Consider the following 24,316-nt stretch of genomic DNA (forward strand, 5'->3'; position numbering starts at 1 on the left):
TCATATTTATTGCCCATAGAAAGACCCCAGGGGGTTTCCCAAGAAATGCAGCTCTGTTCTCTCATGGCGGTGATGGGTGAAGGATTTCAGGAATCTGACCCAGTGACAATGCAGGGAATGCTGTTGGATCCAACAGATTTGGAAAATCTTCAGTTGCATTTTACCATGTGCTATCTTCATTCCTATGAATCACAAAGGCAGTCACAACAAAAAAAGTCTCTGTTCTTGCTTAACTCTGTGTAAATAAAAGTCTGACTAATTTTGATTTAACTCAGTGACAGATCTACCCAGGTTTTGTTAAGAATCCTGCTGTATGTAGAAAACATTCCAGCGTTAAATATTCTCATAAACCAACAACTTCTCCATTCAATTCAGAGTCATAGCAATACGCAGGGTTGAGAATGTCTTGCTGGAAAAGCACAGCAGGCCAGGCTGCATCCAAGGAGAAAGAGAATGACGTTTCAGGCATGGGCCCTTCATCAAAAAAACTCCTGATGAAAGATTTATGCCTGAAACGTCGATTCTCCTGCTCCTCGGATGCTGCCTGTCCTGCTGTGCTTTTTCAGCAACACACTGATCTCCAGCATCTGTAGTTCTCACTTTCTCGTCATAGAGATGCACAGCATGGAAACATTGGGCCCAACTTGTCCATGCCAACCTGACATTCTAAATCAATTTAGTCTCATTTGCCAGCATTTGGCCCATGCCCCTCTAAACCCTTCCTATTCACATACCCATCCAGATGTCTTTTAAGTGTTGTAATTGTACCAGCTTCCACCACTTCCTTTGTAGGACATTTCATACACATATCGCCCTCTGCATGAAAACATTGCTATTCAGGTCTCTTATAAATCTTTTCACTCTAACCTTAAACCTATGCCTTCTAGTTTTGGTATCCCTTACCCTGGGGAAAAGACCTTGACTGTTCACTGTATTCATGCCCCTCATGATTTTATAAACCTCTATAAGGTCACCCCTTAGCCTCCAAAGCTCCAAGGAAAATAGCCCCTGTCTATTCAGCCTCTCCCTATAGCTCAAACCCTCCAACCTTTGTAAATCTTCTCTGAACCCTTTCAAGTTTCACAACATCTAGGAGACCAGAATTGCACACAATATTCCAAAGATGGCCTAATAAATATCCTGTACAGCTGCAACATGACGTTTCAATTCTGAAACTCAACGCACTGACCAATAAAAGTAAGCGTACCAAATTCCTTCTTCACTATCCTATCTGCTTGATAGGAACTATGAACTTGCACTCCAAGGTATTTTATTTGGCAACACTCCTCAGGACCTTGCCATTAAGTGGATACAACTTGCTCTGATTTACCTTACCAAAATGCAGCACCTCACATTTATTGAAATTAAACTCCATCTGCCACTCCTTGGCCCATCCGATCGAGGTCATTGTACACTGCGATAATCTTCTTGCCTGTCCACCAAACAACCAATTTTGATGTTACCTGCAAACTTACTAACCATTCCTCCTATATTCACATCAAAATCTTTTATATAAATGACGAAAAGTAGTGGACCCAGCACCAATCCTTGTGGCACACCACTGGTCACAGGCCTCCAGTCTGAAAAGCAACCCTACACCACCACCATTGGCCTCTTAACTTTGATCCAGTTATATATCCAAATGTGAAATGTATCCAATTTGTGAAAAGTAAGTAAATATTTCTGAACATGTATTTCCCACAAGATATCCGTAAGTCTGGTATACCATCACTATCATGATTCAATACAGCGATGTGTGTTTTAGAAGTCAAGGAAAAACAATTTACTTTAATCTATAATCTTCCACAACTTCAGAATTCCAATAAAAAACTTTTAAGGTATGTGTCGGTTGCAATGCAGGAGATTTCCTTATTTCATTTATCTTCTACAATTGCTAGTCTAGCATCCTGTGAATGAATAAAAAAGAACGGTCTCCTTCAGCATAGTGTCCTATGATTGAATACATCCACCTGGGCAGACATGAATTTAACATCACATTTGAAGGACATCATCTCTGAGAATGCATCCCTCTCTATATCACACTGGAAGTGTCTGAGTCATTTTGTAATCAGGACTCTGGAGTGGGACCTGAACCATCAACCCAAGTGTTGAGGGTGCTACACAAAGTCACTGTTTTCTCAAAACATGCCCTCCACATAGTGACTGTTTGAATCTCCATTACTGGAAAGGTCCAATATTGGAGGACCAGTCCACACTGCAGAAGCAATTGCATGCAATGGGTAACAAGGATGATGGGTCTGTTACTGAGAGTAACCCAAAGAGATAAGAGTTAAAACACTCAGTTTGGTCAATTTAATTTCACTCACTTAACTATATTTAGAATATAAAACCATCACAATTAGTGAAGACCAGGATACTACCGGATCATTATAAAATCCCAACTGGTTCGTGAATATGTTTTGAGAAAGGAAACTTGATGTTCTTGTCTGGTTTAGCTTATATGTGACTCCAGACACAACAATGTGGTTTGCTCAGTTCTCCCATGCAAAATGTCCCAGCAAGGCTCTCAGCTGTCATCACCCCCTTTTCAGGGGTATCTCAGCACAGCTGATAAACATTGGCCTTCCCAGGGACATCTACATCCACAATAAGAAAATGGTATCTTTGGCCCTCAGCGACCCAGTCTTGAGAAATGGAAATGAATAAGTCAGGTGGCTATAACGCAAATTTTGGAAGGTGGGTTACAGTGGATTTGGTTAAATGTCTGGTTGATAGTCAAATAATCTGTTTGCAGGAACATGTGTCAGGGACTATTGGATCCCAGCAGGTAACAGTTGAAAATGTGTTGCTGGTTAAAGCACAGCAGGTCAGGCAGCATCCAAGGAATAGGAAATTCGACGTTTCGGGCATAAGCCCTTCATCAGGAATGAGCCCTTCATACTGTCATTCCTGATGAAGGGCTTATGCCCGAAACGTCGAATTTCCTATTCCTTGGATGCTGCCTGACCTGCTGTGCTTTAACCAGCAACACATTTTCAACTGTGATCTCCAGCATCTGCAGACCTCATTTTTTACTCCCAGCAGGTAACAACCAACCAGTTCATGGCAGAAAGATCCCTGTTTGTGTGGAAGCTTAACAGTTCAATCAATAGAGGGCAGTGGTGTGTTGTTTATAGCAACTCACCTAAATTCCACTTTACCTCAGAGGCTAGATTTTTGAGAAGTTTCAATCAACAAATTCCACATTTTAAAAAATTCAGTGTAATTCTGTCGACGTACAACTGCTCAAATGTTTGACAGCAAAAAGTGATGTTATCAAAATGTTAATGTGTTGAATTCAATGCAATGATTTGCATTTTCAGTCAGGGCATTGCAACTTCTATTGTACATCGCTGAGAACACTATAAGGCAAGTTTTCTGTGGTTTTAACCTAAAGGTTGCTTTCCATTTTAATTCATCATCTTACTTGCACACTCACATTTCTGCCTTGGGTCTGCAGCACTGTATCACTTAAACCCAATGCAAATATGAGGAACTGCACCTCATCTTCCAATTAGGCACTTAATCACTTTCTGGAGTCAACATTACATTCCATAGCTTCAGACCATGTACACATTTCCCCCTTTTAATTTTTTAAAATCAGTTCATGGGATGTATCCATGACTGGCTGGGCCAGCATTAATTGCGAGTCACTAATTATTGGTGAGAAGGTGACGACTAGCCACTTTCTTGAATGACTGCAATCCATGTGCTGTAGCTTGACCTACCTTGCCCTGAGGGAAGGAGTTCCAGCAGTCTGACCAGCGACACTGAAGAAACGGCGATAGTTGGGAAGGTGAGTGGCTTGGAGGAGAACATGCAGGGGGTGATGTACCATATATTTGATTAGATTATTTACAGTGTGGAAATAGGCCCTTCAGCCCAACAAGTCCACACCGACCCGCTGAAGCGCAACCCACCCATACCCCTACATTTGCCCCTTACCTAACACTACGGAAACATATCTGCTTCCTTTATCCTTTTAGATGGAAGTGGGCATTGATTTGCTGGGTGCTGTCAAAAGAGCCTTGGGGAATTGATGTTTGTCTGTTTTTTGCCAAGTGTTAGTCTGTAGTTTGTTTTCAGGTTTGCTTTGAGACAGAGCTGTTCATTATTCTGCCATTAACACATTTTAACTCAATAAAAGTTTGGTCATTAATCATGGTTGATTGTCATAAAACTCCATTTAGTTCATTCATACCCTTTACAGAAGGAAATATGCCCTCCTTATCTGGCCTGGTCTATTTGTGATTCCAGACCCGCAGCAATGTGATGTGGTTGACTTTTAACTGGCAGTGATACTTTCATACCATGAATGAATATAAGAAGTAGCATTTTATTGCCTTGTATACTTAGAAAACCAGAATTCACTCTCCTCCAGGTACCTGGTTCAGAAATGGTGGAGAATTGGTGACAGGGCTGGGCAAGGTTCTGGAATAGGACTGAAAAATGTGTTGCTGGAAAAGCGCAGCAGGTTAGGCAGCATCCAAGGAGTAGGAGAATCGACGTTGCGGCATAAGCCCTTCTTCAGGAATGGGAGAAGGAGGTAACAGTTTAGCTTGAACTAAGTCTATACCAATGATTAAAGTTAGTAATATTGCCTTTACATCAAATAACACTACCATATGTGCATACTTTAAGAATTGAACAGATAATGCGACAATCTTTGCAAAGTGTCTTCTTCTAGCTCAATATGGGTTCTGTGATCTCTTCCAAAGCTGATTTGTAATCAAATTTTGCACAATCCTCCATTAAAACCATACCAACAGCGTTATTGATTGCTCTGTTTGTGAAGCTAATGGGTAGCTAAGTCAGAGACCAGACGAAGGTCTAAGGTTCAATGGATAGTCTGTGCTGAGTTGGCTCATTTCACCTAGTGGTCACAGACAGTAGTTAACCTCAGTACATTGGTGAACGTGAGGACTGTAGATGCTGGAGATCCAGTGGAGAAAATTGATCAGCCAGGCTCACCAATCACTGTGTCAAAACTGACCACTGGAAAGCATTGATGTGATGGGGTGGGGATCGTCTGGCATATCTTTGGTAGCATTGACCAAGTCTCCTTGCCTGGTTTCACACAGGAACTTAAAGCAAGCTCTGCTGGGCTGCCGAAGCCAATGGAACCCCACCATGAAATATTACCTTTGAAAAAGGAAGGGCAGAATGTTGGCAGGAACAGAGTTAGTTTCACAAGTTGTTTGCTCAGCTATAACCATCAGGTCTCTACACACAGTGCCCATGCTCAGACAAATGACGGTTTGCAACCATCACAAAGCCTCATATTTACATTTTGCCTGTTGGTAACTACTGTCTGCTAGTTAAACTGGCATCAACGGGATAATATCTTTCTGTAGGAAACCTTTGTAGGTGGCCTAACTGAAGTTCCTTTTATTCCATTTTCAATTGTGCTTTATGACCTAAGCATCACTTTTAATAAAGTGGAAACTTTTCATTTCACTTGTGTGGGAAACCACAATTTCATTTTTGATGTTGAGCAGTACAGTTGGTAACTGACATGAATCGTGCTATATAGAGCATTGGTATATGCACAGCAGAACATTACTGTTTCCTGATGAGCAGGTGAATCTTGTAAGCCGCAATAAATCAAATGCTCTGATCTCCTATCAGCATTTTTCCTGCAACTTGATGCAGCTTTTGTTTAAAGATCCAAATCTAAGATGATAATTCTATTGTGTTCATCCTGTAGCTCAATTCAGGTATATAATCAAAGTACCACATTGGTATGACTTTAAATGTATCATCAACAACTGGTCATAAATCACATAACTGTCTTTATGGTGTAAGAAGGCATGCGTGTCAGCGCATGTTTTTATTAAAACTCTCATGTTTGAGTCAAAACATTGAATTTCTAACTTCACTCAAAGACTTGAATGTATAATCTAGGCTAAAACTGAAAGAGTGCCATCTCTTAATGGAGATGAAAATCTAAGCTCTCAATTATTCAGCTGAATGTTGGAAGATTCCAGGATATCCTTTTGACAAAAAGATGGATCTCTCTTGGTGTTCTGATCAACACTAATCTCTGCAACAGCATCAAAACAGATTTACTACTCATTTATTTAATTGCTGTTTCTGGGGCGTTGCTGAGTATGTAGGTTGTACAGGAATGTAACATTGTACAATGTTACAAGGATGGGGAGGATTGTACAATGTTACAGAGATAGGGAGGGTGGTATGGACTTGAGAATATATAGTTTGTACTTTTAAAAATTCGTTCATGGGATGTGTGCATTCCTGGCAGACCAGAGATGATTCTTGGGAAAATGGCAAGGAGTCACTTCCTTGAATTGCTGTAGTCCATCTGACGGAGATCTGATAGTGCTGTTGAGGAAAGGTTTCCAGGATTTTGATCCAGCTATGACAAGGGAATGGCAAAATAATTCTAATTCGGGATAATATGTAACTAACAGGGAAGTTGCTGACGATAGTTTTCCCTTCATCTGCTCTTTTTATCCTTCTGGGTGGTAGAGGGTGCAGATCTGAAAGGTACTGGCAAAGGAATTTTGGAAATTTGGTGCAGTATTCTGTGGCGGGAGTGAACATTGAGTGAATTGTGAAGGGAGTGTTGGTTAAGCAGACATCTTTGACCTGGATGGTGTCAAGATTCTTGAATGCTGTTGGTGCTGTATCACTCCTGTCAAGTGAGAATATCGTATCACAACTCCGACTTGTGCCTTGTAATTAATGGAGAGGCTTTGAGAAACTAGGAAGTTTTATTTATGGAACAACAGTAATTGCTCTTAAAAAGAGACATATTCTTTAGGGAAATTCTGAGGTTCTGCTAGGCACTGTACTTACATGTTAGCATATATTATTAGTATAAATGCTATAACAAACATACATTTAACTTTGAAAGAAAAATGCAAAATACACAAAATTCAAATCATATTCTACAAAGAATGAGATTGCTTCCTCCACAACAGAGTCTGTGTGCATAAGATTTATGATTGTGAAGCTTACAAAGTACACTTGGAAAGTGCTAACAAAATCTAATGTGTGACTGCCAAATAAAGAGAATAATTTCAATTAGAAGGGAACATCTTTGTTACTATGGCAAGCTCTAGGCCTCTGGAAGCTGCCATTGATTTTGTCATACTTGAATGTTTGCACAGAAAAGATAAACTTGAAATCAAACTGAAGTGATTTTGCATCTTTATATAGATATGTTAGTAATTCTGACTCAATACTGGCGTGCCCTAATATGAGTTTCACTATGACAGTAGGTTCATGGAATTTATCGAGATCTTTAGAGAAAAATTCCTTCATCTGTTTCTTCACCAAACTGCCACTCTTCATAATTTGACCATGATGGCAACATTAGATATAATCACAGAATCCCTACAGTGTGGAAGCTGGCCATTTGGCCCATCAAGTCCACACCAACCCTCCAAAGAGCATTCCCCCTCCCGCACTATCCCCAAAACCCTGCATTTTCCATCAATAATCTACCTAACCTGCACATTCCTGGTCATTAAAGGCAATTGAGCGTGTTCATTCGACCTAACCTGAACATCTTTGGGCTGTGGGGCACCCGGAGGAAACCCACACAGAGGGAGAACATATAAATTCCACACAGTCACCCAAGGATAGAATCAAACCCAAATCCCTGGCGCTGTGAGGCATCATTGCTAATTACTGTGTCACTGTCGGAGAGTTATTCATTTTCTATCAATATACATACAATTTCCGATAGAAATGACAGGAGAGTTAGTTATCAGGAACTGGATCTTGTTCCCCCTCCTTTGCCCATATTAATTGAAGTAAATGTCTCTCTTCAATTGCTACCCAAAATTCAGCAAATAAGCCAGACATCGACTGAGGTTACCAGGAAGATCCTGCCCTCTCAACACCTGCCTGAGGTGTAGTGATTTTCAGGTTAAACCCACCACACGTCTTCACTTTCCTTAATAACACAGCAGTGCTTTGGTCTTCTGGAGTTTTTACCAATATTAGAGATCATACATGAGTTTCTTGTGTTCTGAACTCCAGCATTACACTGAGCAGTATCTCAATTAGACTACTGAAAGAAGTTTGATAATTTAAATCATGATCTAAGCAGACTGACAAAATATTTGCTTTACCCAGTCAACATAAGTATGTCATTTTGACAACTTTCAATTTATTGAATTACGTAGCCAACTTCTGCAACTCATTATCTACACCTGCCATAGTGTGCCACACTAGTCTATCTTGTGCCATCCTCACACATCCACTGTAACACTAGGACTACTACTCATCTTTTATTGTAAGGTCCTGCCATTCACAGGGATAAAGTACTTGGAAAACCTCACAAAAAGGTAAATTTGCAAATGGTGAACATATTTTATAATGGCGGTCAACTGAATAGGTTTCAACCATCCAAAACTTTGATTTTTACAGTGTACAGAAAATAAAATGCTTGGAGTATGCATGAAGATGTCCTACTGGAAAATATATGTTAAATATTAAGTTATATATATTTTAATAGCTTAATATATATATATATAAAAAATATAAGCTACCTTTATTACAAGACTCTGCTTCAAAAAACAATATTCATCACAACAATGAAAACTCAGTAACACCCAAATAACACGCTAAAAACAAAATGACATATGGCTTATACATACTACATACTTTGTGACCCAGGAAATATGGAACTTGGACATCATGTACCCCTTCCATATCTTTTTTAAACATTCATTTCAGTGCTTTTGTTCTGACAATTTTTTCCCAAGATTTCTTCATTTTTCTAAAAAATCATGGATAAATGATCATTGGATGTGCATTGAATAAAATAGCATATAGAAGGTTCTGCGTGATTAAGCAAATTTGTGAAAGGCAGGACTTTGTGTATGTACCTCGTGATGAAGGCGCTAGTATCACACCTCCCAGTAGAATGGTGTCTGCTCATTAGACAACCTCTTGCTTTTTCTGTTTAGGCAAGTTGACAAGATGTATTCTCTTGCAAGATACCTTCCCTCTTTAAGTAGAAAATGTGAGAAGAAAATGCTCAGAAAAAGTTTATGCTTTCCATTTCATGTGTGGCTATATATGATAGATCAGTGGTGAGTTGTCACTGGAGTTTCACATATTTGAACTGGCAATGCATTAAATACTAGTAATTTCTACAACGAGTGATGTAGTCTAATACTACACAGTTGAGTAACTTTTTTGAGAACTATAGAGAAGTTAATAACAGCTTTCAATATGTTGTTCTCAAAATGATACATCTTACAAAAATAAATTGTATTCACCTGTATCCTGTTTATACATTACATCCAATTCATTACCACAGGAAAGTATCAAAGGGCATAGCCTAACAGCCTAACTGTAAAACAGCAGGCTACTAAAAGTAACACAGCTGCAGAAACCATTTCAATCCATCCAAATCCCTAGGTGTGTTACTTGCCTTGCAATACATCCTAGTGTGAGAGTTAACGTTTTCATGCAAATATCTAAAATACAGAAGTTGGAACACAGTGGAATATTTTTATGCATGAAAGGAAATCAGGGATGTACTTTGTAAATTATACTGAACTAATATAACAAATGACTCAATGTTTATTTGAACATCTGATACAGGAAATAAACACAAATTGTGCAATTTATTTACTTTGTGTGTTCTGACTTTTAAAAAATCTTTGCAAGAGAGTTAAATCTGTATTTTTTTCTGCCATAATAGTCATCTTATTTAAATGGTTTGTGATTTAGTTGGAACATTCAGTAAACTTGGATCTGTACTTCTTGTTACTTCAACAATTATTGCATGTTTTACACTTCAATTTTAACTATTGGTGGATGTGGAATGCAAATTGCCTTTGTGAACTCATCACCACCAGTCCCCATTGCAACCACCATCCTGTGGATGTGCTGTAATTTACCACTGCTGAGACTGTGCAGTTGTTGCATAGTTTCGACAGCCAGTTTCCATTGTGTAAAATAATCAGAGCTAGTAATTTAAATGCAGCATAGCTTTGTAATGGAGTTTGATTCATACAAATGTGCTCATCTCCCACTCTTAACCTCACTTCACCTGAAGGTGACAAGCAGTCTTGAGTAACCATGCAGAATTCAACTTGGCATTGAGTTGTAATATAAAAAATTTAATACAGTAGTATCATATACTTGGGTATAGCATCACCCTTACCTACTGTGATTCTTCCCTCTTTATTATAGGTATACCTTCCGTTATATAACATCATACCCTTTCAACAATGCCATGGGAAATCGGCTACAAAATACTTTTTCCACTTAATAGTTTGACTACTATTAAAGTCTGACCTTGCAGCTTTCGAACCATGTAGTTTAACAAGACTATATAATTGTTACACAGCTGATTTTAATGTGTGCAAATACATGCCTGACTAAAGTCCATTTAAATCAAATATCAAAATTAATATTTAAAACTGTAGACAGTTTGCTCTGCTCCACCTACTTTCATTAATGTTGTACACATTTCCTGTAGGTATATAACAAAACAGGAAACTGGTGGTTTCATGTGTTTGTTTGAGAAGTGCAGGAGGAATGCTTGATCAAGCATTCCACACAGACTTCACAGGGTTAACCTACATCAGCAAAAAAATAAACCGAGCAGTTTACCTCATTTACATAGAAAAATGTCAAGAGCCTCCAGTTGAGGACAAACAGCTGCAACATCTGCAATTAATTCATAGGCAAATTGTATTAGGTTATGCAATGTATTTAACAAGTATAGTTAGCCATTAGTTAATCTCTACAAAATACATCTTAATCACGAGTATCAAAATCCATTGATTTTTTGGAAAGCTACAAACATCATTTGGGAATTGATTTGTGCACAATAACCACACAGAATTATCAAGACATCCTGAAGATTCAATGGATAAAGACATCAACTAGTGTAAAAATAGAGTAGGTAAACTCTAACTTCAATCCTTGCAATAAGTACATTGACCTGCTTTTCACCTGGGGCTTAAGCAGGGCATTAGTGTCAGTGACTCTCAAAAGCATAGGTCTAAAACAAGTAGATTTTCCTATTTATTAAGGTCAGTTCTCAGAACAAATCCCCCCTGCCACTACGTCCACCTGATGGGCAGCCTTCATGAATCGCAAGTTTACCCTGATCTTGACAGCATCATTATCAAAAGCTGCTTTAATTATATCAGCTGGGTAGTTGTACAAATACTGTGGTTAACTACTGTCTCTGAAAAACAAGTCAATGAACTAAGTAGCAAATCCTGCTGCACATAAAATGTCATTTAAAACTTGGAATATTTAATTTCTAGGTTTAAACATTGAGATGTCACTAATAGTGAGCCGTTAAGCACTTAAAACACTGAATTAATGTCAGTTTTATGAAAAGGTGAGAAAATTGGGAGAGTACATGGCACAGTTGAAAGTATTATGGAGAATGGGTCAGATTGCTGGTTAGACTGCAAAGATACAGCAAAAAAAAACAAACAGCAATAAATATTAAAGCTAATTAGAATGATTTGTAACAGTTCCTTTCTGCACTAGGGCACCAATGGCAAAAGTGACTACAACAAACTCTTTTGGGATTATATTACAATAAGATTATGCATTTCAACTGTCACTTTCATTTAATGAGGTCACATTCTTATTATATTAATAGAATTGTTCTGTCAGTAAGCTAACAGTACAGATTAAAGAGAGGAGATATACTAGGGAGAAAATTAGGCTTTTTGACTAGTGGTAATTTCAGGAGAGATTTTGAACTTAAATTGTAAAACCTGCATATATTTTTCTTACATGTAAGATGACTACAATAGATTGGAAGCTGAATAACTTGGACTACTGTTAGTCAATGTACTTTAAGCTTACAACTTTTGAACTTTTACCCTCTGCTCATATTTCCTAATATGTTGATTTCTGTAATTTTCTCAAAAAAGAACCACCTGTGGCCCTAGTGACCAGCATTTGAAATACAAAAGTGCAATGTTCATAGCTTAATCATTAAGCTAGCTGCACAATTCACCAGCAAAGAAATACACAATCTTACACAAGAACTTACAGCTTTGATTAAGTTGATTTATTTTGGAAAAGGGTAGTTGGATTTAATAAGGCTGAAATTAGGATGGGTGGTAGTATTTGCTTGGCAGAGCTGATATCTTCACTAAAGGATTATACAACTATTACTTAAATAGAACCTAGTTTCAGAATAAGAGCATCAGTAATTAGTTACAGATTCATATAATGAGAGTCTGTATCAAAAAATACCCTATTATTAATTTCCCAAATTAGACCTATAGCCCATCCAAGTACTTTGTGAAAAGTTAGAGATTTCCCACCTCAAATACCCTCAGGCAGTACATTTCAGTCTCCCACCACCCTCTGGGTGAAACTAATTTTTCACCTCAAATTTTGAAAGGTGAAAAGATGGATTGAAAAGGTCAATAACAACATAACCAAAGGTCACAGTTAAAGCAAAATTTCAGTTTTTTGGTGCTATTCTTGACACACTTAGATTAAGGAGAGTGAACCTTTCCTATTTGTTCTGACTTTGAACTAATTGAGAAAAAAAGTCTTCATTAAGTCAGATATTGCAACTCCAAACCCCATATGCCAATTGAAGTTCTAAAATTGGATATGCTTGGGTGTTATTGCAACCCTTCCCACTACCCCATTTCTCCTGGAACTGGACTTTAAAGGAATTGAAAATTCGAACTCTAGTTTTACCTACAAAAATACTTCATAAAATTGGCTCCAGAATACCAGACGTATTTTTTAGTTTCTGCTTTGCCCTCAAATCCGAAACCCTTGGAACTACCAATATCACGCACAATGATTGAAGCAAAAAAAAGAGTTCGCAGTAACTTCAAAAGGAAAAAAAGTCTTTATTCGTTTGTGTCTCGCTTCATCGATCAACAATGAGGAGTTGCAATTCTCTATCCTGAACAGTGGGTGGCGGTAGCAACTGGCAGTAGTCGAAATTAAACACTCCAAAAAAAGCAAAAATAATCCAGCGGTCAAACATAAAGTACAACTCGACTTTACACTGATCTTGTTCATAAAATAGTTAAAGTTATACACGATTGCATCCGTCATAAAACAGCTCCATTCTCAAAGTCTACCTTGTTTGTAATATTTATACACGATACAGCTAATACTCTGCAGAGTTTTCCAAAAGAAAAAATTTAGATCGGAACGGTGAAAGTTCTGAAGTCTCAAGTAATTCCTTTAACAGGCAGCAATGCTGTTCTTTGAGAAACAATGATTTTTTTTGCAGCTGGAATTTCATCCCCATCTCCCTCCCCACAACTGCTGGCTATGTTCTAATCAAAAAAGCATTTTCAATCAAATTATAATCAAAATTACAGACAGCAAGTCATTGTGCCAATGGACATAGCTAAAAGTGATCAGGTTGAAATTGCACCGAAGCCTCTCGCGTCAGAAGAGAATTACTTGGGAATGTTGTTTTGCTTTTGTTGCGATATGGATTGCTTCTGGATCAGTCCTGGTTTCAGGTGGTTTACGCATTCCTTTCCCCCCCTCCCCACCCCCAAAATACACTCCCAAAGGGCCAGCTGCCTGTTTAAAAGAGGGACAATGATGCCTGGGTGTACGAAGATAGACAGCGTCCACTTTCCCAAAAATGACCCCTTTTTCTTTCCAGGTGCCAGGTTTGGGGGGGGGGGGGGGGGGGGTGTTATAAAAAGGAACTGACTGGTTACCTTCCTCCCACCCATTTCCCTCCTTCCCCGGCTAAAGACGGAAGGGGGGCAGGCCGTTCTCAACAGCTCACGGTGCTGGGCTGCTGTTTATTGACAAAGTCTGAAATGAAATCGAACTCGTTCTGTCCCAGCCAGAGTTCCGGGAGCTCCTGAATGCGATCCAAGCCGAGCTCCAACACCAGCGATGTTAAAACGTCCTCGTCAATGAGGTCGGTGTCCATAACGTTCAAGGAGAGGGAAGGGGCAGCGACGTGTGGGATCCCAGGCAGAGGGGTCGGGTTCATGGGACCCCGGTACTGCTGGCTGCTGTTCACCATCCCGTTGTTCATCCCAATCAGCGGGTGACCGTGGTATTGGTTGTTCAGTTTTTGTAAGTGCATTGTAGCCATGAGCTGTTGAGGGCTTAGAGTCCCCAGAAACTGTTGTTGCTGCTGCTGCTGCTGGCTGCTGTACATCACGCTGGTGGACATTGGGTGGTGGGTCATCTGTCCGGCTAGGTTTCCCACCCCAGGGCGACCTCTCATACTCCCGTTCGAGTCTATGCTAGCCCCTCCGTAGTGCAGGAGCGGGGCGCTGGGGTGGTCTCGCCTTAATCCAGGTTGCGGGTGTTGCGGGTTCTGCAGCCCGTTTATCCCCATGCGGTAAGTCTGGAGTCCGTTGGTAGCATCAGGAAACCGCCCGGGATTCATTGACACCATCATGTGTTCCGCCATACCGAGAGAGAAGACGCAAGAGGAGGGGGAAGAGAGTCACTGTAAAACAAAAACACCAGAGACACTGTAACCCGGGCTGATCATGTACACACACATACACAGCGTTTCTAAATTATATTAGAATTGCATTCACCCCTCAACTGAAAAAAAACTTTTACAACTGCAATTTCTCCAGCGGAATCAACGAAAGCCAAACTCTGAAACGGATCCCCCAATGGTTCGTTGCTCGGTTAACCTTCAAATTTCATGACGGGGCATTTAAGAATTTACACACACAAGAGTACAACTGGGAGAAATAGCAAGCGAGCAGAGAGAGAGAAACATGACCTACCTTAACAAGCCTCTTTCTCTTCCAAGAATGCAAAAACGAGGAAAAAAACCCCAATGATGAAACCACAATCGCCTATGAAATTCCGTACATTACATTAATTGCTTAAAATTCACTTGTACCGACCTCCTGAAGTGTGGCTCTTGTTACTGGAGCAGATAGAGATTATATAGTGTTCAGGCTAACGCGGGGTGGAGTTTGCTAACGTCTTGTACTCCAGGCTGATTGGTTTGACGACGACGCGTAAACGTATTATTTTAACTTTGGTATCACCCAGAGCCCTCGATAAGCTGCTGTTTACTTTTTCTCTGACCAATGATTGGTCTCTTCCCCCCCCCCCCCCCCCCACTTTGAGTTTCCTGAATGCATCAAACTGACTCTCTACCGACTGTTTGTTTTTAATTAAAGAGGGAGACGTCAGAACCTCGTCTTATTTACATTGCAGTTTGCCACGGAATATGCCTGCAAGGGCTATCCTTTCTAAAATAAAACATGAAATGGGGGAAACAAGCACCATTAAAATTATTTAAACGAATCTGTAGTAAGAAGTTATGTTTATGACTACACGCCTGTTCGGTGCTAAGCCTCCAAGGTAAGTACAGCAAGAGGAAGATTGAATAAAGATTAGCAGTTCAGGAGAATAAATAAACTGAAGGTTAAAGTACAAATTGCAGTTCTACCTTTGAAAGTTGACCTCGAAAGTGAACAACAAGAAATTAAAATGCTCGTGCCCAGACCAGATTGACATTCCCTCATCTCCAGGAATATACAGAGTTACAAAGCTGGGTTTGAGGTAGTTTATTTTACAAAGCTCAATCTGCTGAGAACTAAATTTACATTGCATTTAACTTGGCAATTTATCTTGTTTGGTTGCTCCCTGTTATCTAAACTAAATAGGTCAATGTCATTCCTTGAAATTGCTTAATAATGATCAGGTCTTTATCTCGCCATTGCTCAAATCAGTCTAGAGAAATAAAGCGATCTTCAGTGGAATTGTCATTCATAATGAATATGAACTCGTGCAATCGTTTGTGTTCGATGCTTTACTGGATAATACATCAATTTTATGATATTTGCCAGCAAGTGATGGCCTCTCACTTTTTGTTTTACAGCTGACATTGCGAAAATGTTAGCAGTGCAGTGTCGAAACAGCAGTGTGGGTACCGGATTGCAAATACCTGGAGAAATACACCACTGTACATTGCATACATTGCACTGATATATGCACCTTACATTTCGTGCAAGTTGCAATCTTATAATTCTTTGGAAATAGGAGACCCACGCAGTCAACTTTGTCCATGACCTTCCCATACGGTGGAGCGATATCATAGACTTCTAGTCCCAGTCCTTTCTGGGGGGACAGAAACGATTAAGCGTCATTGATTATTGTCATGGAGAAGGCGTCAAGCTTTGCATTAAGTTGCAGTCGTAACGTGACATTCCCGGGAAATGGCCTTTTCAAGTTAGTACAGTGAAGACAGTCTGACCTCAGGATATAAGGATGGCTTACAGCACGTTTCGCCAGACAGCACGAGGCAAACTATGCAAAGGTAGCGGGGGACGGGCTGGAAGGATGTTTTTATTTCATCCGTAGCTGTAAATTGTTGCTTGAATTTTGTACGCAAGTTTCAAGTCAGCCACCACCCACAAGGCACGGACAAAGCATCGTTCTACATTTTGTGCGATGTTGGTAATGTAAACAGAGTGAAAAAAAACAAAGTACCATCAAAGGATCAACCATTCTGGTTTTCAGTCAGGCTGTGTATTGCAGAATGCAAAGTTTCTTGATCTTGCAAGTTGCATCTTGGTGTCTGAGAGGTTGGTAGCAACACTTGTTTGATTGCACTTTGGTGCATTTGCTTGGGGTTTGGATTTTTAGTTTGGCTGATTACACAAAGCCCCTGAGCAACAACAAAAAATGAATAGCTGCATCTGCTTGCTCAACATATTCCTCTTTTTATTCTCCGGCTTTAATCTCCTGTACCAACAGCTGCTTCTTTGATATTTTCAAAAAGAGAGTGGTCTGAAGCTATCCCAACATGATCACATTATTGTTCTTTGACTAACCTCTCTGGATGCATCATTTCAATGAAATTGAAATAAAGATTTGCATTTATATATATATTTTTGTCTCTATCTCAGGATGAAAGGCGACCACAAAATGGAAGAGCAGAGCCAGCTATCAGTCCATCCGGCCTGCTCCATCACTCAGTAAGGTCATGGCTGTTTGAGTGCTGGGTACCTCTTTGTTTATGATTTATGTAAAAATACAGAAGAAAATGTGGGGGGTTAGTCAGTAAGTTGGGGTGTTTGGTTGGCAGGTTGATGGAGAACATGAAGGTCTTAGCTTGCAGGATAACATAGATGGATTGGTCATTTGAACAGACCAGCGGCAGATGCAATTTAACCCAGAGAAGTTTGAGGTGATGCATTTTAGAAGAAGTAACAAGAGAAGGGAACATTGAATGAATGGCAGCTCACCTTGGAAGATCAGAAGAACCAAGGGAACTTGTCCACATGCCCCTGAAGGCAGCAGGACTGATTAATAATGTAGTTAAGAAAACTTATGGGACACTATATCAGTTGTGACATCGAGTATAAAAACAAGGAGGTTATGTTGGAGCTTTGAGTAAAAAATGAGGTCTGCAGATTCTGGAGATCACAGCTGAAAATGTGTTGCTGGTTAAAGCACAGCAGGTTAGGCAGCATCCAAGGAATAGGAAATTCGACGTTTCAGGCACAAGCTGAAGGGCTTGTGCCTGAAACGTCGAATTTCCTATTCCTTGGATGCTGCCTAACCTGCTGTGCTTTAACCAGCAACACATTTTCAGCTATGTTGGAGCTTTGGTTAGACCATAATGTGTGCAGTTCCAGTCACCTCACTATAGGATGGATGTGATTGTACTGGAGAGGGTGCAGAGGAGATTCAGCAGGATGTTGTCCAGAATGGAGCAGTTCAGCTTTGAAGAGAAGCTGGATAAGTGATTTTCCTTTGAGCAGGGAAGGCTGAGAGGGGACCTGTTAGGGGGATATAAGATTGAGTGACATGATTAAGGTGAATAGAAAGCAGTTATTCACCATAAATGAAGGGTCAGTAACAACAGGGCATTTATGGTTAACTGCAGGAGATTTAGAGAGGATTTGAGGAAAATTATCTTGATTCAGAGGGTGGCAGGAATATAGAAATATACTACCTGGAAGGGTAGTGAATGTGGGGAACCTCAAAATCTTTAAAAAATACTTGGCTGAAGACTTGACATAACATTCAAGTCTATGAGCCAGGTGCTGGAAAATGGGATGAAGAAGAACTCAGAATAGTCTTTTTTTGATGTACAGACTCAATATTTGTACTGTATGATTCTTTGATGAAACTATTCATAGTTTTCTAGGTGTGGGCTAACTAGTGCCTTGTATAGTTTTTGCTATGAGTTCCCTACTCTCTTTGAGATAAATACCATTTGACTTTCCTATTTCCTGCCAAACCTGGAAGCTAGTATTTTATGACTAATGGATGAGGATTCCCAAATCCCTCTGTTTTGTAGCTTTCTGTTGTCTTTCTCCATTTAAACAATACTCACATTTTCCCATATTATATTCCATTTGCCTAGTTCTTACCCACTTACTTAACCTGCTAATATTCTTCCAAACATTCGTTGTGTCATTCCTAATACTTGCCTTCCTACTTTGTTTTGTCATCTGCAAACTTGGCTATAGTACTTCACTTTCCTCATTGAAGTCATTAATATAAATTGCGCATAATTGTGACCCTATCACTGATTTTGTGGCACTCCACTTGTAATAGGTTGCTATTTTATCCAAACTGTTTGTCATCTATCATTTAGCCAATCCTCTATCCATGCTACTATACTATCTCCAACACCATGGGCTCTCAATATATTAAGTAGCCTTATTTGTATTACCTTATTGAATGTCTTTTGGAAATCGAAATGCATTACATCTACTGGCTCCTTTTTATTTATCCTGTTTGTTATTTCCTCAAAGAATTCCAATAAATTTGCCAGACAAGATTTCCCCTTCATGAACTAATTCTGACTTTGCTTGATTATATTCTATATTTCTAAAGTCTTTGCCAATACATCCATTACAATAGAAACTAGGGATTAATTACTGTGTTTGCCCCTTGATTATTTAGTATTTTGATGCTATTAATCTCTTTTATTGTGAAGACTGATTGAAAATACTTATTCAACTCCACTGCCATTTCCTCGCTGCCCCTTATTTTTTTCTCCAGTTTTATTAGCTAAGGGATGATGTTCACTTTGATCACTATCTTCTCTAATGTTTATTTAATGAAGCGCTTACTGCCTATATTGATATTACTTGCTAGTTAAAATTTACTATCTCCCCTTTTTTGGACATCTTTTGTTGATTTTTGAAACTTAACATTAGTCATTGTCACACGGTATGTTTTCTTTCAATTCGATGCTACCCTTAACTTCCTGAGTTACCACGTTTACTTTTGAAGCATCCTAGAATCCTTCTTCCTCACTGGGTTAGCTATTTCTTGTGAGTAATGGACTATTTTCTTAAATGTTTGCCATTATTCTTAAACTGTATTTTCTGCTAAGATCTTTTCCCAGTTCAGTGCAGCAGGTCAAGCAGCATCCAAAGAGCAGGAGAACCGACATTTCTGGCATGAGCCCTTCCTGAAGAAACGCAACATTGATGTTAACGCATGGGAGACCCTTGTCCAGAAGAAACCAACTTGGAGGAAAGTCCTATATGAAGGAACCCAATGCTTTGGCATCACCCATTGGCAAGAGTAAGGATGGAAAACAAATCAGAGAAAGGAATCCCAATGGTTTCAAGGCCAAGGACCACTCTGACCTCCTGGAAACACTTGCTACATGTGTGGTCATCTCATCAGCCTCACAAGGACTCACAGATCCAGTGACCAGTGACACAGAATTTCTTGGATGGATAATCAGATTCATTAGCTTGTGCTTTCCGATGACAACAGTCCCACGGCACTGCAGCTGACTCTGAATTGTCTGTTAAGATCCCAGATGATGTTTTTACTGAACAAGTCAGATAAAAGACTGAAACATGGCTTATTAGGTCATATTTTGTTTATTTTTTGGTTTTAATTAGATGGTTTCAAAACCGAAACACAAGGATAAAATGCTACATGTTGGATTTATCAATGGTAATGAACTTTATTATGCAAAACAAATGAAGATCAAGGAGAATAGCTCAGACTATTTTCACATAACGCAAATTTAAAAATTTTGCACCACATGGTCAATTTCGCAGTGCATGATATTGTTGGAATTCTAAAGTGTATTCCAGTGAAGCTAGGTTTGTTGTAGATAGTAGGAGAGAACCCCTGGCAGATTTTACTATGAGCACATTAAGGAAAGGAGCATATTTGACTGGTCCATTCCAAACTGCATATCCTTTGGCTGTTCACAAATAAGGTTAAAAACCATACCCAAACTTACAAAGTGCACAACAGAAATTCCAATATTAGATACAGTTCTGCAATTGGACAGCATTTGTTATACAATTCTGAGTGTGAGAAGAAATATATTGGCAATTTAGAATTGTCAGTCGGATCATAGTATTGTACACTTTTGTGTACCGGAAGCTACATATACGGATACACAAGATAGAGAGAGTATGTTGATGCACTGTGCCTGTTTCAATATAACAAAATAGGTGAAAGTCTTATCTGCTTCACTTCTCTGGACACTGCCTTGACCAATCAAAGTCAACCTACCTTGTTTAAAATTTAAACAAAGATTGGCAGTTAACTCTCAATCATCATTCACAGATTCTCTCTCCATGGTAACACCTCTACCAATTGGAGTCTGTTTGCCAATGAATCAACATTCACCTGTCATACAGTATCAATGTGGATTTCCCTTTATTTTGGTCTCTCTCATGAATTGGTCTGATGAGTATAATAATCTGTGTGCTTTTTTCACAAATGAACACAACTAAACAACTATTTGTGGGCTATATTGCTCTTTTGGTTGAAATTCAGTAACTGTATAAAGATTAGCAATCAAACCAGGGTCTTTATAAATCTAAAAGTTTCAGTATTATATTTGATGGGATATTTACTAATAGAGACATTGGGGCTTGACAAAATTTACATGCTATCTTTCTATGACCAGCTTCAATAAAAAGAAAATTCTCCCTTTCCTCAATATAAATATTTTGTTTCTCCTTGATCCAGTCAGTGGAAGAACAGATTTTTAATTCATAAAATGTGTTGTATCAAATACTCTCTTGTTCCTGAGCTATGTTGAATAAAAGCATAAGTTCATGGTTTACAACTCCCTGCATGCAAAATAAAGTTTTCTTGCAGTTTTGTGGTCACTTTTGCAGGTAATAATGAAAAGGGATTTGGGTGAAACTGCAGTAATGTTGTCGATAATGTTACAATAACCTGAGTGAGCGTGTTTTCTTTCTGTTAATATAATTTAGTTGCAAGGCAATATCCAATGAAGCAAATATTTGACGTCCATATATGTTATAGAAGATATACAACTCTAATCAGCACATGGCACTGCTCCTTCTAACATATCAATGATTATTTTTCATTTGTTGATGGGACACGACTCCACGGGTAAGTTATTCCCATTTCTTCCTGGTCCTTAAGAACTTGGTAATGAACCATTGTAATAATTTGTCTTATTGAACTGTTGTATTTTATGTGGTGTGGTTTGGTCCCAAGATTTTGAACCAGTAAATAGATAGTGATATAGTCCAATTTAGGATAGAGCTTAATCGGCAAGTGAATTTATGGTAATTTTCTCCCAATATGCTTGTAGCCCTTGCCCTCCTAGGTCATAGATGTTGTTAGTTTAGAAAATGTTGTCCTGGAAAATAATTAATAGAAGCTTTCTAGTTGCAGTTATTTCACACAAATAACTTCCTACTGAAACAAACATTTGCATCCCATGTAATGGCCTCACGTTGACTAAATGTAGGTCTTATGCGCAATCAAATAACCTGCGTCTTGACAACATGGGATATATTTTAAACAATGCTGCTGGCATGAGTGGTCAAGACATTGTCAATTAATCAGTGGTACATTGTCTTCCAGCGCTGATAGTTTGTAAGACAAAGAAAGTGACTAGTTTGCAAATAACATTGAAATGTTGATGCCTGGGTCATCAATCCTTCATTGCTCTTTTCTCTGTTTTCTTGGTCCCTATCAACTTTTGTAGTGTTTGACAGCTGTTTTCTGTTGCATGCATCTTGTCAGGATTGATTTGTGGTTTTTTTGGGATGCACATGTTGCTGTATTCATCAGTATGTGTTGCCCATCTCCAGTTTCTCTTGGTGAGTTACACTTTTGAAATACCCAAGTCTGAGCGATGTATGTTGACCAACAGAATTGTCAGGGAGAACTTTCCAGAGTTTTGACCCAGCAGCAATGAAGGAAGGGCCATTTGGATGGTGGTAGAAGTGATTTTGTCTCCCTTCTTTTCTTAAAACTGTTTTCAGTCGGTTGGAACAAGTATTTTTTTTTATTTTTAGCATACTTCAATTAAACTTAGTTGACCAGATTAATAATAAAGGAAAGCTAATTCCAAGATTTTCTTAAATGATAGATTGGAGTGTTATTATCTCCTCCTAAAAAGAGTCACATCAACAAACACACACACACGCACAGGCACATATACAAACACGCACACAAACAGAGACACACACACAAACATACACACATGCACAAACATGCACACGCACACAAACACACACATGCACAGAGATATACATACAAATACACACATGCACACACAGACATATGCACAGACACAAACGTATACACAATCACACACACACACACACATAAACACTTAATGAGCTTACAATGAAGCTTGTTGGGAAGCAGAGTGTCTAGTACAGACTGGAAGGTAAAGCTGTATATTTTACAATTAGTTTGTAAAAGTGAAAACTGACTCTCAGTGTTTGGCTATTGTCCTGTCCTGTCAGCATTGGAAAAGTTTGCAGGTAACCTTGATATTTCTGCCAACAGTTGTTTGCCAGGTAATATTTTCATTTGTATTGGTTTGCTGAAACTGAGACAAATGAAGGTAAGAGATTTTCGCATCCTTGCTGTGTTCAGTTCATATTGCTTTCTCTCTGCAGTTTTGCTCAACGCAAAGTGAAATATGTTCTGAAGTCAGAAATCAATTCTGAAGAAGGTTCACTCAACAGATGCTGACAGATCTGCTTTTTTTCTCCACCAATTTCTGTTTTTGTTGCTAGCAAAATATAAGTTGTCAGGATATTCCATATCTAGCTCAATTTTCTTTTTCAGATTGAACACACCATAGGTAACCTTTCATCTCCAATATGAGAAGTTGTCATGTAAGTGGGAGTAAAACAAGAGATGCAAATTTCTTGACATCTCACTAAGTTTCAATACCTCTTGATTAAAATGCTAATTCCAAGACAATTAGTTTTCTATGCTTCTTGTATTGCCTGGGCTTATCATGGGCTGACAGCAGCAAACTTAGGTTAGCAGTGTCCTTTTTAAAGCCATTTTTAAATCCTGAAACTCTCAAGTATTAACATCAAATAGGGGCAGCATGCTGGCTCATTGCTGCCTCACAGCACCAGGGACCCAGATTCAATTCCAGTCTCAGGCAACTGTCCATGTGGAGTTTGCACATTCTCCCTGTGTCTGCGTGTGTTTCCTCTGGGTGCTCCGGTTTCCTCCCACAGTCCGAAGATGTACAGGTTAAGTGGATTGGCCAGGCTAAATTGCTCAGTGTCCAGGGATGTAGAGGCTAGATGGATTAGCCAAGGAAAATGTCAGGTTACAGGGATAGCGTAGTGGGATCGGTGTGGTTGGGATACTCTTTGGAGGGTTGGTGTGGACTCAATGGGCTGAATGGCCTGCTTCCACACTGTAAGGATTCCATAAAGTCAAATGATCAATGCTGAATATTGACAGTTTACTTTCTTGACAATCCTTAATTAGCCTGTAATTTGGAGGGGAACCTACAGAGGTGGTGTTCCTGTGTCTCTGCTGTCATTGTACTTCTAGGCTGTGCAGGTCAGGAAGTTTGAAAGACACTGTTGAAGGACTGTTAGTGAGTTAATGCAGGGCATCTTGTACATGGTAGGCATTGCTTCGACTGTGCATCGATGGTGAAAGGGGCGAATGTTGATGGTGGTGCATGGGATGCCAATCAAGGAGGCTGCTTTATCCTGGATGATGTTGAGCTTCTTTACTGCTGCTTGAGCTGCACTCATCCAGGGTAATGGAGAATATTCCCTCACTTTCCTGATTTGTGTCTTGCAGCTGTTGGACAGGTACTGGGGAAACAGGAAGTAATTTACTGGCTGCAGAGTTCCCAGCCTCTGACAGGTTATGGTAGCCATGTAGTTATATAACCTGTCCAGTTCACCTTTTGGTCAATGATAACCGCCAAAATGTTGACAGTGGGGGATTTAGCAATGGCAATGCTTGAATATCATGGAGAGATGGTTAGATTCTGACTGGCTGGAGTTGCTAATTCCCTGGTCTTTTTGTGGTGTCAATATTACTTTATCTTCAGTTAAGCTTTAACTTAACTTAGACAGACCCATATTATGTCATACAAATTCAAAAAGAAAGA

At 39.3% G+C, this 24,316-nt stretch overlaps 1 protein-coding gene and 1 long non-coding RNA gene across 2 annotated transcripts; one reads left to right on the forward strand and one right to left on the reverse strand.

The window, feature by feature from the left end:
- Window positions 1-12,816: 12,816 nt before the first annotated feature.
- Window positions 12,817-14,856, reverse strand: cited4b (Cbp/p300-interacting transactivator, with Glu/Asp-rich carboxy-terminal domain, 4b). The gene is made up of 2 exons (XM_060847270.1): window positions 14,718-14,856; window positions 12,817-14,425 (listed from the first exon to the last, which is right to left on the reverse strand). Exon 2 carries the CDS (start codon window positions 14,384-14,386, stop codon window positions 13,733-13,735), a length of 654 nt encoding a protein of 217 aa, XP_060703253.1. The 5' UTR covers window positions 14,387-14,425; window positions 14,718-14,856; the 3' UTR covers window positions 12,817-13,732.
- A 273-nt stretch (window positions 14,857-15,129) lies between these two features.
- On the forward strand, window positions 15,130-17,377 carry LOC132830090 (uncharacterized). The gene is made up of 3 exons (XR_009646321.1): window positions 15,130-15,306; window positions 15,827-16,532; window positions 16,857-17,377. It is a non-coding gene; the product is annotated as an uncharacterized LOC132830090 (long non-coding RNA).
- The last annotated feature ends 6,939 nt before the right edge of the window (window positions 17,378-24,316 follow it).

The sequence above is a fragment of the Hemiscyllium ocellatum genome, chromosome 30 (assembly GCF_020745735.1).
Source record: "Hemiscyllium ocellatum isolate sHemOce1 chromosome 30, sHemOce1.pat.X.cur, whole genome shotgun sequence".
NCBI lineage: Eukaryota > Metazoa > Chordata > Chondrichthyes > Orectolobiformes > Hemiscylliidae > Hemiscyllium > Hemiscyllium ocellatum.